General features: G+C 36.8%; 1 protein-coding gene across 4 annotated transcripts in view; it reads left to right on the plus strand.

Annotated features, from left to right (window-relative positions):
* The window catches only part of SUPT3H (SPT3 homolog, SAGA and STAGA complex component), a 493,592-nt gene that overhangs the window by 325,742 nt on the left and 150,790 nt on the right, over positions 1–17,060 (plus strand). For 3 of the 4 annotated variants that reach the window (XM_008262999.4, XM_008262998.4, XM_051855681.2), the window contains 2 exons: positions 5,949–6,035; positions 8,420–8,510. In XM_008262999.4, the coding sequence (XP_008261221.1) occupies positions 5,949–6,035; positions 8,420–8,510 (178 nt within the window). The remainder of the gene's footprint in view (positions 1–5,948; positions 6,036–8,419; positions 8,511–17,060) is intronic. The other variant, XM_070074041.1, reaches the window with a different exon arrangement.

The raw sequence follows: 17,060 nt of genomic DNA on the forward strand, positions 1-17,060 counted from the left end.
ATAAAAACATTTTGAAAGGCAAATATAGGTGTTCTTCAATTTATGAAGAGGTTACATCCTAATGAACTAGTTCCAGAGTAGAAAATGTATTTAAAGATTTATTTATTTATTTATTTGAAAGATAAGAGTGACAGAGAAAGAGAGAAAGAAGATATCTTCCATTTAGTAGTTAACCAGGCCAAAGCCTGGAGCCAAAAACTCCATCCAGGTCTCCCATATAGGTGGCAAGAGCTGAAGTTCTTGGGCCATCTTCCACTGCCTTCCCAGGCACATTGGCAAGAAGATGGATTGGAACCAGAGTAGCTGAGACTTGAACCAGTCCCTGATATGAGATGCCAGTGTTACAAGCAGCAGCCTAACCTACTGCACCACAGTCCCAGCCATCAAAAGTATTTTTAATAAACCTAACCTATCAAACATCATAACTTAGTTTATTATAGAGAATTGTTTACTCTTCTGAGTGCAATACAAGGCTAAGACCTGCAACTCACTGCCACTGCCCAGTTTCACAAGAGAGTATTGCACTGCTTATTGCTAACCAAAAAAAGATCAAAATTAGAAGTATGTTTTATATTTAATTCATAAATCTTCTTTTATCCAGTCATAAAGTTAAAAAATCATAAGTTGAATCATTGTGAAATTGGTGACCATCTGTAAATGTTTTTTGGGTGGACCTTTCTATGCAACATAAAGCTTGATTAAGTGATCACATGCGTCTTCCTGTATTCTGAGTAAGAAACCAACCTTGGAGAGAAACACAAACGACTTGGTATTATACATTTATTTCTTAGGACTAGTTTGTATGCTTGGTCATCTCAAAGGTTTGTCGTGAGAATTAAGTTAAATAATGTATAGAGGACATGCAGTATAGTACATTCAATAAAATTACTATTAAAGTAGGAGTGCCAGCTTCCAGTGAAACATGGGTGGTACATGTGCACATCTCAAAACCCCACTAAATAAAGCAAAAATAATTTTTCAGTGCACAAACCTGCAAAGACAAAGAAAATGGGAGGGGAATAAATAACAGACAAGACATATCAAAATCTTCTCAAAACTTACAGTGAATAGTAATGCTAAAGGCTTTATATACTTGTGAAAAACAAAACTTCGGAACTTGGAAAAACTGAAGATTACACTTGATCTTAGCCAAAAGGCCGAGAAGCAATAAAACTCAAGATTAAAGGTACCTCTGTTTAAAAAACAGGAAGATTTGTAGAAAATAATGGAACAATTTTATCCCAGTATCCTATCCAAATCATATATGTAGTCAACTACCCTTTTACCATTCTGGCAAAATACTGTTAAGTTTAACTCTCTGGAGAAGTGAAATAAAAATCTCTCTCATATTAGAGATCCCACATATACATCTATAAGCATGCAGTTCTTAGATATTCCAGAAAGAATCCATAGAAAAGAAGGAAGAAAGCTTTCAAAGTCATTCAAGACAGTTTCCTAGATATGAAAAATTAGAATATATAGGTTGAAGTATCTCTATGGATACCCAGCAAAATATATGAGGAAGATCTTCACCAAGACACGGCATCATGAAATTTTGGAATTTGAAGTATAAAGAGAATGGTCAGAGACATTTCTTAGAGTAAGGGAAAAGTCACCTGAAGGCTTAGGAAGAAGAAGGCATTGCATCCCAAAGAATCAAGAATTTCTCATAATTCAAATATAATCCTGTATTAGAGTTCTCCAAAGAAACAGCACCAACAGGATGTATGTATATAATCAGATTTATCATAAGAAACTTAGGCTGTTAGGGAGGTTGAGAAGTCCCATCACCTTCGGTCGTCAAGCTGGAGACCTCAGAGACAAAGTGTAGATCTGTGGCTCCGACCCAAACACCAGAAGCGTCAGGACACTGAAAGCACTGGTGACACCAAAGGCCAGAAAAGATCAATGCCCCAGCTCATGAATTCAGGCAGAAGTGGTTCCCGGTCCCTCAGCTTTGTTCTACTGAGGTTTATTCACATCTTCAGCTGATTAGATGAGACCCATCTACCTTTGGATGCCTCATCCAAAACTCTTGTTAAAATTCGTTTGTCATTGTAACAACATTGAGAGGTAGGGCCTCTGTGTGGGGAGTAGGCCATTAGTGCTCAGCCCTCCTCAGTGGGTTTGTGCTGTTCTGGGGAGTGGGCTCCTGATGAAAGGCTGAAAGTTCTGCCCCACCCTGGTGGGTGCTCACTTGCCATCCACCACATTATGATGTAGCATGAAGGGCCTCTCCAGATGCTGGCACCATGCTCTTGGACTTTTCAGTGTCCAGAAACCTGAGCCAACCAGACTGACATTATTTATAAATTACCCAGTCTATAGTATTCTGTTATATCAGCAGAGACTCAGAGAGCCATCTGCTTTACTCTGTCCACTGATTGAAATGCTAATCTCATCCAGAAACACCTTCCCAGACACACTCAGAATGTTTGACCCACTGTCAGCACCTCATCACCCAGTTAAGTTGATGCATAAAATAACCTTCACAAATACAGAATGCACAAAGGACCAAAATTATTGAAGCTTCAATGTAGAATTTTATGGGCGGTAAACAAGAAATATAGTGAGAATTGAAGGTATAGGTAAAATTCATGAGTTTGTCAGACTGTAAAGACCGCATTGAAGTTAGATAATAGTGAATTATCATAGACCTTGGAACAAGAATTTGGACATTATATTTGAGGAAGATCATTTTAGCAGTTAAATCTAGGACACAGAACAATTTGGACACATTGAAACGTAGAAACCAGTTCCCAAAAAATCCCCAGAGGCCTGAAATAGGTTAAGTGGAAGTAGAGAGCATGTTTACAACCCTGAGCAAATTAAAACATAAGATCAACAGAAGTTGGTGAAAACATAATATTGCAGAAGAACATTGAACCAGAATACTTGTGTCATTGGTAGTAATGAGAAACTGAGATTGATTTATGGGATCAATGATAAGACATTTGTAATATATATGTATACATATGTAATACATAGGTAATATAATATACCTTTTAATGTTCAAAGAAAATATAAAAAAATGAAAACATAATGAGTTTTAGTATACTGTGGAGTTGTCTTTTTTTTAAACAGTTGTTACAAATGTAATACTATACAAGGAGTCTCCCAAAAGTTCTTGGATAATGCATATCGTAAAAAAATTATGCCTGTTTAAAGTTTTTTGCACCAAGATAAATTAATCTTTTAACTCCAGCTTTCCATGAACTTTATAAAGTACCCTTGTATGTAGAAAAAAAATCAAAAGATAAAAATAAAATACTGTAACTAAATCACAGTTATGTTAGAATAATAATATCTGGCATCAAAATTGTTACTAAATTGCAAATAAATTTCTATTATACTTTTATCCATATAGTTAAGAAAAATTAACTTTTTGCTTATTAAACTAGTGATTAGGCTTAAAGTATTTCTCTAGTCTATCATTTTTATGTAATTTTATAATAAAATTAAGTATGTACTGTTTCTTTGTAATAAAAAATTTATAAAACTGTTAGTTCATGTCTTAATTACTTCCAGCAATACTTGACTTGCTGCAGTGAAAAATAAGTATTCCATTTATTTTCAAAGAATAAGAAATTAAAGTATTTCTTAGACTATAGAATAATCTTTCCTATTTTAGCACTGCAGATTTCAGGAGTTTTGTGATACTGGTTTGCTGTATTGTTTTCACATTAAATGCAACATTCTTGAGCTCAGCACCCTGGGAACCTGGACTGCCAAGTTAATAACATGTTTCTTTTTGTTGCAAAAGATGAATTTTTTTACTCTTTGTGGCAGCCATAGGCTACTATAGGCAGAAAAAAAATTGAGAAGCAAGCCATTGAGTGATATATACATGAATAGGAATTACTTTAACTATGCGATAAAGTTGTTCTCCTCTCATGGTGCCAAAGTGGAGGTCAGGGTTTGGAACAGGTAATTCTGAAGCATAGGATACATCAGAGGTGGGCAGGCCTTGGTGAGTTGACAGGGATCCTTTCACTCCCAGAGAGAGGATAACCAAGCAGAGCCCAAAGCACAGGAGTGCATAGATCTGTGCTGGGAAGGGTACTTTGTTAGCTGACAGAAAGCAGAAAGTCTGGCAAGTAAAACCCAACGTTGAATTTTATGATAGCAGTGTGCTGTTTTGACAAAGGAATTAAAAAAGTGAAATTCTCCCATGTCTTTATTTTGACTGTTCATTCTTTTCCTGGCTAATATGTTGGTAAACTTACATTTTGGAGACTGTTATAAATAGAGAGATTATTTATAGGTAGTGTGGGTAAACTATTAATTGGGACAGCTATTTTAGGAATACATGTTTTTCCTGATCCTTTCTTAACATGAGCAAAGTTACTTGTATCTTTGTAATGTGTTTTTTTAATTTCCAAATCCTTGCCATTCTTCCTTAAAGGAAGCAAAACTTACTTGACTGTGCCGTCTCCTGGTTCTCTGTATGAAGTCAAATGGATATGTAACCCATGTTCTTCTCCACAAGGATGGCATGTATTTTAGACTGTGATGGAAATGTTTTTATTTGAAAAAGCATGTGTACACATACTTCCCTGACAGTCTAGCAGTTTCTAGAAAAATATCCATGCCTTCTAAAAACTGTTAGTTTCTTTTTTGGGTAGATTTATCAACTTTTAAAAAACTTACCTCCCATGATTTCATTTTAAATGGTTCACAGTTAAATTTAAATTTCTATATTTAGGTAAGATTATGTTTATATACCAACCACCAGTATCCAGGAAATTCAGTGGTAAAGCTAACAAAATAGGGAGTTTATAGTCTATTTTGTCCTATGTGTATTTAGAGAAGTTTTGAAGCTTACTTAGCAGAATAATTTAAACATTCAAACAATTTCTTTAGCACAAATGCACTATTTGATTCTATATAATTGTTAAGATAACAGTGTACCACTTTTTAAAGATTAGTTCCCAAGAATATTTGTTAGGTTTATTCCTATCAAAGCAGGATGCATTTAGGAACAGCTTTTATATGTAAATATTTTTATAGTATTTCAGATTGGCTAGAGTTGGTTTGGTGCAATCAGCATGGTTTGATCAAATTTGGAAGAAGTTACAGGCACATTTTTGTAGTGTTTTCCCCAGCATCTTTATTTTTTTCAGATGGACATATTTTATGTTCCTTCCAACTAATCAAAATAAGAAACTATTTGCCTGTGCCAGAAAATAGAACTATCATTTTTCACATTCTTTTATTTTCCAGGTCATTTTCAAGTAAGATTGTGTTTCTAGGACTTCTGAATTCCTGAAAACTCTGAACTTTGTAGATATAAGGGCCCAGATGAACATTTCAGGGGGAATCTAACTTTTCATGCAGTATGTTTTGTGTTGTGCATTCCAGATACAGTTAACTTTTTGTGTGTATGTGATTAGTGTGGAAAGAAATTAATGCAGTCCAGTATTATGATTTATGGACTGAATCTTTTAACCACTGAAGACTTGCCAAAACTAGAAGTATTTTTTTTCCTTTGGATATTAGAAACAGCTACTGTTTTTGTTGATCTTTTAAAGTTCTGAATGGGGCTATTTCAAATCATACCAGCATGGGAGCTCAGATTAATAATATACTTATTCAACTAGTGATACTGAGTGAAACCATTGCTCACATGGGTAGGAAGGATAAAATTTCATAAAATTATTTTCAGGTGCATTAATGCACTTCTGGAAGCTGTGCATGATTTTTCTTTTGCATGAAAGAAATCAATGATTTCTATTTATTGTATCAGTTACAGGTGAGCTCATAATTTAATTGCATTTTTTTATATCTTAAAATATAAGACATTTTGCTTTTAAAAGCAGTAACGTGATTGCTGGATTATTCCCAAAGGTTTTTAATCCTTAGTATATTGATCTGTCTTGATTCATCATGACTGTACTCTATTTAATTTATGTTATTGAGAAAGAGTCCTGAGTTTCCTTTGTTGTTAGTTACAGCAAGCTGCTGAAGTTTCTCAGCTGCGGGGAGCAAGGGTAATTTCTCCTGAAGATCTTCTGTTTTTGATGCGCAAAGATAAGGTAATATAAAGCAATCTCACTGTATTAAAATGCTAGGTGTGTGCCTTAGTATCTCTTATATAAGGAAACTATGGTATCCTTGTTCTTTAGTTTTCAGATTGGAATCAGAACTACTGAATTGATATTTCAGGCTTCATAGTTCAAAACAAAATGGGTTCCCTGCGCAGAATTGCTTTTTATTTTACAACAGCAAATGTGTTTGTGTAAAAGCTATGTTAACAACTGATCATCATTTCTTGCATGTCTATTTAGATGTTCTCATTACTACACAAGATTCACTAAATATTGACTCTGGGCTTTGTTCTCATGAATGAGATACTCCTGAGCAGCTAATTTATTTTTCTTCTCATTTTGTATATTAACATTATCAAGATTATAGGCTTTCATAGGATGATTTTTTTAATTTGAAATAAAAAGTTTTCTGTGACACTAGCTGTAAAGAAGAAGATCCATCAAGATGAATATTCCTATAGCATAAATATATACCCTAAATTCTATATTTTATAAAGATCTACTTTTCTTACTCTTTGAACTCAGTATTAAAATATTTGAGCTGATATGTATGTCTCATTTTGTCATTATTTTCCATGAATAGCTAGGTATAAATACTCTGTAATATTTCACACGTTCTATAGAATCATCTCTTAGAGGATAGGCAGAAGATATAGGAAATGGCTTCACTGATCTGGCTTAGAAAGTCTGCTTGGCTGAGTTGAAAGAGCCTTTTAAGACGCAGAATTACAAGGTCATGTGACCAGATAGCAAGTTGTAGGATTGCTGAAGCAGAGGTCTCTGCCTAGGCTGAGGCCCGTGCAGTCGCACAGAGCGGACCAAACGCAGGGTCCATGATGAAGGTGAAGTCTAGTTAGTGTGGAGGCTCTAGAAATGAACAGGAAGGAAGAACTCCGAAAGGTAGTGAAGAGTAAGAGTTTGTAAGAATGATCCTTGCAGGATTAAGGAGACATAGGCATCAGGGACCACATAGCAGTGGTGCTTGGAGGAAGGAGCCAGGAAGTGCTGCAGAAATGAGGCCCGTTATGAAACCAGCTGGGGCACACACGCTCGGTGCAGCTCGCCTTTGCACTGACGGAGGTGAAGAGGGGACCACACAAAGTCCACTGACACTTTTTCCTGTCCTTTTGGGCAAGCCAAAATTTTAAATCACATTGACCCTTCAGGAATATCCACCACGTGACGCCGCGCCCTGCTTTTCGGAAGGACCCTTCAACCAGAAGCATGTTGCCAAAAACCAACATAGCTGTGACATGAGAGTTGCCAGTTCTTTTTATTTCTATGCTGACAGGTTCCAAAAAGAATGGAAAGTACCTTATCTAGGTAAAAATCTTAGACAAAATAAAAGCCTGAATAGAATTAAAGAGAAAGAAGGGTTGCAAAAGACCTGTATGCAAGCGAATGCTTTTTCGTCTAATAATAGTTCCAGTTTTTATTCCAGCAGTGCTTATTGACTGCTATGCGTTGTGTAATGCACTGAGCAGCTTCACTCAGTCTCTCCTTAATTCTTCGAACAATAAGCATGTAAAGAGATACTTTCCTGTTTGTAAGTGAAAAAAAAAAACAAAAAACCAAAGGTTGAAAAGTTGTGTTCTTTCCCTCAGTTGTCCTCCATACAGAAGGAAGATTGTTGTATTTACGTTCTTGTCAGGGCTGTTAAAATACCAGATGATGAGCATGAGAAGGGCTGAATGAGATGCACTCCTTCTCAGCTGTCGTTAGGAATCCTAAAGCCGAAGATGAGGAGCCAGTGGGAATGTGTTCTGTGCACACAGAGAATGAATCCTGTCAGGCACTGCTGAAGTTCAGCAGCCCTGTAACTATTTTAAAAAGCCAATGAAGGCCTTCGTTAGACCTAACTGTCATTCATCAGCTTGGAGATTCATATAATATGTTTCTCAGATTACAGAATGTTTTCCAATCAATTTTTCTAATGAAATGATTCTCAGAGAATAAAAAACAATGATGAGGCTTTGGCTTGGCTTTTGAACGCAGTTGTTATAAACTAATTATCTAGATTTTAAGTCAGTTTTTTAAAATAAAATTTTCTCTTGAATGTATACAAAATTCCACAGCAGAACTATACCTCACCTAGTATGGGGAATATGATATTTATCACAGTCTTCAATAGGGATTTGAAACTTTTTAAAGACAACAAAAAAATGATTATTCTGATTTGGAGCATCTGGACACTTGAAAACGAAAAATACTTTTTAAAAATACTGTTGTAGTTTTTATGTTTAATCTCTTCTGAACATTGTTATTTCATAGTACTATGCTAAGACTTGTTCTGTTTTCCTCAGTGATCCTGGTGTATAATCAGTAAAATAAATAAGAGTCTGAATTTTCTTTTTGCTTCATATTTTTATTAGAAAAAACTTAGAAGACTGTTAAAATACATGTTTATGCGAGACTACAAATCGAAGATTATCAAAAGCATAGATGAGGATGATCTTCTAGAAGGTAACCAAAAATAAACACTAAACAAAAAATAATAGATTATGATATATGTACATTGCATGGAACCTTTGTAGAATGTCAGGATAGATATTTCCAGCAGAAAAGATGTACTTCTTTTGTATAGTGCAGCTTGGAAATTATCCAAAGATTTTATTTATTTGGCAGTTTAATCTTACAATTTTTCTCTTTATGTGAATCCATGAGAAACTTGTATTTGAAATTCTTTCTTTTAATGATATGCATTGTTTCACATCAGGCTTTCATGACATTTAAAAATCATATTGATTCAATACATAATTTTTCTGTGATGGATATGGTGAGCTAGATACGGATATGATGGATATGGAAGCTATTATGTATCTTTGAAATTGATGTATATGGTGTTTTGTTAGTTTATCATGAAAAAATTTGATGTTTTATGATATAAACTTGCTTCATTTTGATGTGCCATTCCTGTGCTGTTTGAAATCTAAAAGGCTTAACACTGAGTAGAAAATTTTCCCTTTCTTGTCTCTCAACTCAATTCTCCAATGTAGAATATTTAGAAAAACATTAATTTTGTAAAATAAAATAATACTAAACTGAAAATATTAAGTACTAAATTATACTTATTGAATAAAAATAAATTAATAATATTTAGAAATATCTAGATTTATGTATTTAAAAATATTTTTGGAAATGGTCCATGTTTTTTATTGATTCCAGTATAGTGGCGTCTATTGTTATGAGCACCTTGATAAGTTAACTGAAGAAACTCTACTACATTAAGGAGAGTTCCAGGGAAATAGAGTCAATAAACTTTGAAAGACAACTAGTTATTTTCATTTACCATCAACAAGTAAAGTGACATAACCTTGGAAAAAAGTTATTTCTGATCAAATGCATCAGTATCACAGTATCACCTATTTAATATTTCCACCATTCTCATATTTCCTGGAAAATATTTCTACAGATGAATTTAAATGCTTCTTTCTATGGAGCACATAAAGATTACAGACTTATAACAAAGCAGACCTGGATTCTAGTCAATCCTAGTTCTCCACTCTATTTCTGACCTTGAGGGTCAGGTTTCTCATGTAAAAGAAGGAAATTATACCACTTAACATGTGGAATTCTTATGAGAGTTCAGTATAATTCATGAAAAGCACTTGATGTATGCCTTCCACTGAATAAATTACGGCTGTTAATACCATGATTTGAACACCAAGGAGTTCAGAGTGGTAAGACTTAATATTCACTTTTGCTGACATCTTGTTAGTTTGATGACCTCTCCTTATTTATTTCAAATCCTAACTCTTTATTTTCATTTATAGGTTTAATTTTGTGTGTCATATAAAAACCACACCAAAATTTTACAAATTAGTTGACACAAATGACAAGACAAAATACTCAGGTAAAAATGTGTCTGTGTGAAGAGTATGGCAGACTCTTCCAAGTGAAATATATTTAATTGGTTAAAAAAAAAACTTTTAAAAATAATCACTTATAGCATCTGGAAATTTCCCTGAGAGCCAAAAAGCAAATGGAGAAACATGTATTCAAGAAAATTGACTAAATCTTGTTAAAACAGTCTGCTCCCATGATCAGTCTCTGCTGCCCAGTTCAATGTGACAGAAGCTGTACTCTGGGAGAGTGTAGCCAACAACACTGGGCTCCCACTCATTCATGTCTCAGTCTAGAGCAAAAGTTTCATCCTGAGAGGGGCAGAGGTCAGCCTCTCTCACTTCCCCAGCTCTATGATGTTCTACCTTAAGCTTCTACAGCTGAGACGACTGGTATTCTGTTCTTTTGCTTATCCCCTACTCGGAGTGGAAGCTCTACATCAGACATGGCAGGCTGAGAACATGGGGCTTTCGCCACCGGTGTACTTTGCTCATAGGCTACAGACCCTTCCCAGGTCGCCACTCTTAGCCCAGGGTTGTCTTTCCAGGACAAGTTGTTTATTCCTCCCACCTTCAGCTCCAGTATAGTGGTACAGAGATGGGGCCCACGGAGTGAGGCAGGCCTGAAGAACAGAGAGCTCTCGGGCTCTGCCTGAGGAGACTGTTTTGGACAGAGAATGTGCAAGGCAGCACTGCAGGCACTGCAGTAAAATGGAGATCTTGGTGGTGAGCAGTTACGGGGAGGCTGGGAGTCCTGTAATACCAGTCACAAGTGAGAGTGGTTCAGCTACAAGTCAGACAGGAAGCACGCACAAGAGTGAAGAGTCCTCCTGGGACCAGAGCAAAACAGAATAGCTGGCAGTACTTGGACTCTTCAAAGGGGCCTCAGCATTATTTAGATCAATCTGTGGAGCAATTTTTGTCTAGGAATATTTTCAAAAACAAGAGAGCAATCAGCTAGCAATTAGGAAAGGTTAACATCTTTGTGTGGTGGTACCAGTAGAGTCTAGCCAGCCAGAAACTTGGGGGGGGGGGGGGGATCAGGAGAAGAGACAGCTGAAGACACTAGAAGCGTAGTCTTCCCTGGGGATGGAGGAGACTGCATCCTCTGAGGAGCTACATCAGAGGCTACACTCTTGCAAGGAAAGAGACTGCATCCTACTGGCCCATCCAAGTCACTACACAAACAACCAAACAGCAACAATTGACTCCAAGAAAGGGAGAGAATTATTATCTGGAATTGCTACTCTAGACAATGAAACAATAGACTTAAAGAAACAAGGATGGGCCAGCGCTGCGGCTCACTAGGCTAATCCTCCACCTGTGGTGACGGCACACCAGGTTCCAGTCCCGGTCAGGGCTCCAGATTCTGTCCTGGTTGTCCCCCTTCCAGTCCAGCTCTCTGCTGTGGCCTGGGAGTGCAGTGGAGGATGGCCCGGGTACTTGGGCCCTGCACCCCATGGGAGACCAGGAGAAGCACCTGGTTCCTGGCTTCGGATCAGCGTGGTACGCCGGCCGTAATGCGCCGGCCACAGCAGCCACTGGAGGGTGAACCAACGGAAAAAGGAAGACCTTTCTCTCTGTCTCTCTCTCTCTCACTGTCCACTCTGCCTGTCAAAAAAAAAAAAAAAAAAAAAAAAAAAAAAAAAAGGATGAGCCAACACTGTGGTGCAGCAAGTCAAGCCACCATGCTAGTGTCTGGTATCAGAGCGCTGGTTTGAGTCCCAGCTGCTCTGCTTCTGATCCCGCTTCCTGCTGATGCACCTGGGAAGGCAGTGGAAGTTGGCCCAAGTACTTGGACTTGTCACCCACGTGAGAGACTGGGATAGAGTTCTTGTTTCCTGACTTTGGCCTGTCCCGGACCTGGCTAATGTAGCCATTTGGGTAGTGAAACAGAGGACCAGAGGATGAAAAATCTGTCTCCCCCTCTCTGTTTCTCTTTCAAAGAAATAGATAAATCTTTAAAAAAAAAAAAAAGAAAAGAAAAAGAAAAAAAAGAGAGACACAGAGAGAGAGAGAAGGAGGGAAGGAAGGAAGGAAGGAAGGAAGGACCGACCAGTGATCTGTAAAAAAAAAAAAAAAGGGGGGGGTGGAGGGAAAAGTAGAGAATAGAAAATACATTTTGGGCACCCAGATGTTGGATTTAGCAGACAAAAACTTCAAAGTAGCTCTTATAGATAAATATGTTCAAATTACTAACAGAAACCATGTTTAAAGAACAAGAGAAATATATGACAGTGTCTCACAAAATAGAGAGTGTCAATAAGAGATAACCTTTGAAAAAAAAAAAAAAAAAGAAAGAAAGAAAGAAACAAATGGAAACTATAGAGTTCAAAAGTAAAGTGACCAAAATGAGAAATTCATTAGAGGGACTCAGTAGTGGTTTTGAACTGGAAGAAGAATCAGTGAAGTTGAAGCCATCATTAAAGATTAAGCAACCTGAAGAACAAAGAGAAAAAAGAATGAAGAAAAATGAATAGCGCTTCAGAGAAATGTGGGGCACTACTAAGTGCATCAGCATATGTATGATAGAAGTATCAGAAGGAAAAGAGGGAAAATGGAGTAGAGAAAATGCTCAGAGAAACAATGACTTAATTTACACTAAGTGGACTAATATGTTGAAAGATAAGACAAGGAAAAAAATCCATAAAAGGTACAAGAGAAATACCTCATCACAAAGAAAGGAGCACCACCAGTATTAGCAGCTAATTTATCACTGGCAATAGAGGTCAGAAAGCAGCGGGATGATATTCAAAGTGCTGAGGGGAAAAAAAAAGTGGTAAGGGAAAAAATTGTCCAATAAGAAACTTGTACCCAGCAAAATTATCTTTCAAAAGTGAGGGTGAAATTGACATTTCAAGATAAACAAACACTGAGACAGTTCCTTGTGATCAGACTCATATTATAAATAGAAGTTCTTTAGATTAGACATAAATTATAGCATATAATAATTTGAATCCACATGCCTGTGAGATAATTATGTTGATAAATACAAGGGAATGCAATTGCATATTCCTTTTCCTTTCTTTTAACTGATTTAAAAATCAACTATGTAATATTGGCTGTATAACATAAGTGTAATATATTTGACAGTAATAACACAAATGAGGTGGGTACTAATAAGGCTGTTTTAGAGTAAGGAAATAACACATAGTGGTATTTCAAATTATAGGAAGAAAAGAATCAGAAATGGCTAATACTATGATTAATATGACAGTCTACAATATGACAATAATTACATACTTGTTCTACTGACACAAAATACTGGAACAGAACCAAGAAGAAATAGAAAATCTAAATAGACCAACAGCAAGAGTTTAAATTACTAGTTTAAAAACTTATTGAAAAGAAAGGCTGGTGGCGTTATGACACAACGGGTTAAGCTGCTGGCATCCCATATCAGAGTGCTGGCTTGGGTCCCTCGCTACTCTACTTCCTGTCCAGCTCCCTGTTAATGTACCTGCGATGGCAGTGGAAACTGACCCAAGCACATAGGGCCCTTGCTACCCATGTGGAAGACCAAAATGGAGTCCCTGGCTCCTAGCCTGGCCCAGCCCAAGCTATTGCGGCCATTTGGGGAGTGAACTGGCAGATAGTCAATCTCTTATTCTGTCTTTCCTTCTCTCTCTCTCTCTCTGTAAGTCACTCTGCCTTTCAAATAAATCAATAAATCATTTTTTGAAATTTTACAAAGAAAAACCCAGAAAGAGATGACTTCACTGTTGAGTTATACTAAATATTTAAAGAATTATATTTAAATATATGTAAATATTTAAAGAAGAATATCTTTTTAATATAAATGTAAAAATCCTCAATCAAACATTAGCCAGCTGAACCCACTAAAATATAAAAAGTATTATAAAGCATGACCACACAGCATTTGTACTAGGAACAGATGATTGCTTTAAACATAGAAAACAATTCCCATAATGCATCATATTAGCTGAATAAAGGACAAAAGGCACATGGTCATCTTAATAAATGTAGAAAAGACATTTTACAATTATTCAAAATCTTTCAAAAACTAGGAAAAGAAGGAAACTTCTTTAACCTGACAAAGGCCATCGCCATGGATCAAATGTTTGTATTCCCACAGAATTCTTTTGTGAAAGCCTGAGCCCCAGTGTGATAGTAGTTATAAGTGGGACCCTTAGGAGATAATTGGCTCTTCAGAGTGAAGCCTTTATGAATAAGCTTATTGCCCTTCTGAGAAAAGACACAAGAGGACCCTGCTTCCTCTCTCTCTCTCTGCTCTCCACCATGCTAGGATATAGTGAGGACACAGTCATCTACAAACCAGAAAGTAGGTCTTCCCTGGTCAGTGGATCTGCCAGCAATTTGACCTTGAACTTCCCAGCTTCCAGCCACCCATTCTATGGTATAATTGTTATAATAGTCTAGGACAGCCATGTAAGAAAACCTCACAGCTAGCGTCATACTTTATGGTGAAAGACTAAATGCTTTCCCTTCTAAGATCAGGAACAAGACAGAGATGTCCACTTGTGTTGCTTATATGAAACGTTGTCCAGGAGTTTTTAACAATCATTCTGAGAAAAAGAAATGAAGGCATCTAGATTGTAAAAGAAGTAAAATTATTTGTGGCTGACTTGATCTTGTGTATAGGGAGTTGTTAAGAAACCCACTGCAAATCTACAACTAATAGATAAGTTTAGAAAGTTTTCAGGATATTAGATAAATACACACAAAAAAATCAAATGTATGTCTATATACTGGCAATTAACAATCCAGTTATGAAATTAAGAAAACAATTACATTTACACTAGCATGAAAATAAAATAGTTTGGAATAAATTTGAGCTAAGGCAAGAAACTGTACACTGAAAACTACAAAACTTTATTGAAAGAAAGAAGGCTTAGATGGAAATGGAAAGACATATCATGTTCATGGACTAGAATAGTTAACATTTTTAATTTGATAGTGCTACCCAACTTGATCTATAGGTTCTACCTGCTTTCTTTGTTGAAATGCATAGGCAGACTCTACCATTCATATGGAAGTGGCAGATTCTGGCATGGAAATGACTCATTTTCCAGATTATCCAGGACCTTGAATAGCCAAAACAATCTAGACACAGAACAGATGTGTAGGACTCATACTTATTGATTTCTAAACTTACTGTAAAGTTACAGTAATCAAGACAGGATGGTACTGGAATACAGATAGACATATTGGTCAGTGGAATGGAGTAGAATTGAAAATCTAGAAACAAGGCTTCACATTTAGGGTGAATTGATTTTGACAAGGGTTTCAAAACAATCCAGTAGGAAAAAAATAGGCATTTGAACAAATGGTGTTGGTATAACAAAATATTCATATACAAAAGAAAAAATGTGAGTGCCTTCATAATACAGTATACAAAAGTTAACTTAGTATTCATCATAGGCCTAAATATAAGCTCAAAATATAAAATTCTTAGAAGGAATTACAGGAGTAAATGTTTATGACTTTGAGTGAGGCAAAGCATTCTAAACATAGGATTCCAAAAGCACAAACAGTTAAAATAAAAAAAGGTAAATTAGACTGGATCAAATTGTAAAGTTTTTGCACATCAGAGAACATCATCAAGTACATTCAAAAAGGTCCTGGGGCCAGTGCTATGGCATAGCGGGTAAAAGTACCTCCTGCAGTGCTGGCATCCCATATGGGTGCCACTTCAAGTCCTGGCTGCTCCACTTCCGATGTTGTGGCCATCTGGGATTGAACCATCGGATGGAAGACTCTCTCTCTCTCTCTCTGTGCCTCTGCCTTTCAAATAAATAAATAAATCTTCATAAAAAAAGAGGCGGGTTGGCACTGTGGCACAGCAGGTAAAGCTGCCTGCAGTGCCAGCATCTTATGTGAAAAAAAAAAATAAGATCCCACAGAATGATAAGGAACTTATATATAATGTATATAAAGACCTCTTTATATTTATTTGAAAGAGTTAGAGAGGGGGAGACAGAAAGATCTTCCAGCTTCTGTTTGACCCCCAAGATGGCCACAATGGCCAGGACTGGGCCAAGTCAAAGCCAAGAGGTTATTCAGGCCTCCCACATATGTGGCAGAGGCCTAAGTACGTGGGCCATTTCCACTGCTTTTCCCAAGCCATTAGCAGGGAGCTGGATGGGAAGTGGAACAGCCAGGACATTAACCGGTGGCCATATTAGATGCTAGTGTCACAGGCAGCAGTTTTACCCACCAAACCAGAATGCTGACCCCATAAAGAACTCTCACAACTCAACAATAGAAAGACAACCCAATTTTAAAATGGGCAAAGTAGAAGAGGTGTTTGGTATTGTGGTTGAGACATCATTGAGATACCTGCATCCCATATTGGAATGCCTGGATTCAAGTCTTGGTTTCACTCCCAATTCTGGCTTCCAACTAATGTGTGCCCTGAAACACACATTCATGTGCACCCTGGGAGACACATCCAGCAGGTGATGGCTCAAGTCCTTGGGTCCCTGCCACCCACATCAGGGAACTAGATTGAATTTCTGGCTCCTGGCTTCTTCCTGGCATAGCCCTGGCTGCTGTAGGCATTTGGGTGAATGAACTAGTAGATGAAAAATGTCACACTCTCTGTGTGTCTGTGTCTCCATTTGTGCCTTCCTCCCTCATTTCTCTCTCATCACTCATCTCGGTCTTTCTGCCTTTCAAGTAAATAAATATTTTGCTTATTTTTTAAATGGGCAAAGAAACAATATAGGCATTTCTCCAAAGAAGATTTCTAATAACCAAAACACACTGGACAATATTATCATTAGCCATCCTACAATAACTCAAAAACCATGAGATTGTACTTCATGCCCACTAGGATTTTGATCGAGAAGACACTTACAAATGCTGTTGAGGGTGTGGGGAGTTGGAGCCCTTGTTAGTGGGCGTGTCCAATCGTGCAGTCACTTAAGAAAGCATTTTGGTAGTTCCTCAAAAAGTTAAATATAGATTTACCAAGTGAAATAAAAGTTCAAATGTTAGTAAAGTACAATGAGTGGAAATGAAAATACACAGCCAAGAAAAAATTAAACATGAATGTCAATAACAGCATTACTGCAATGGTAAAAAATGAAATGGAAACAGCCCAAATGTTTCTCAAATGTTGAATGCATAAATATGGAAGACTAACACAGAAGAATATTATTTGGTAATAAAAAGGAATTAAATACTA

The sequence above is a fragment of the Oryctolagus cuniculus genome, chromosome 5, assembly GCF_964237555.1.
Source record: "Oryctolagus cuniculus chromosome 5, mOryCun1.1, whole genome shotgun sequence".
Classification (NCBI taxonomy): Eukaryota; Metazoa; Chordata; class Mammalia; order Lagomorpha; family Leporidae; genus Oryctolagus; species Oryctolagus cuniculus.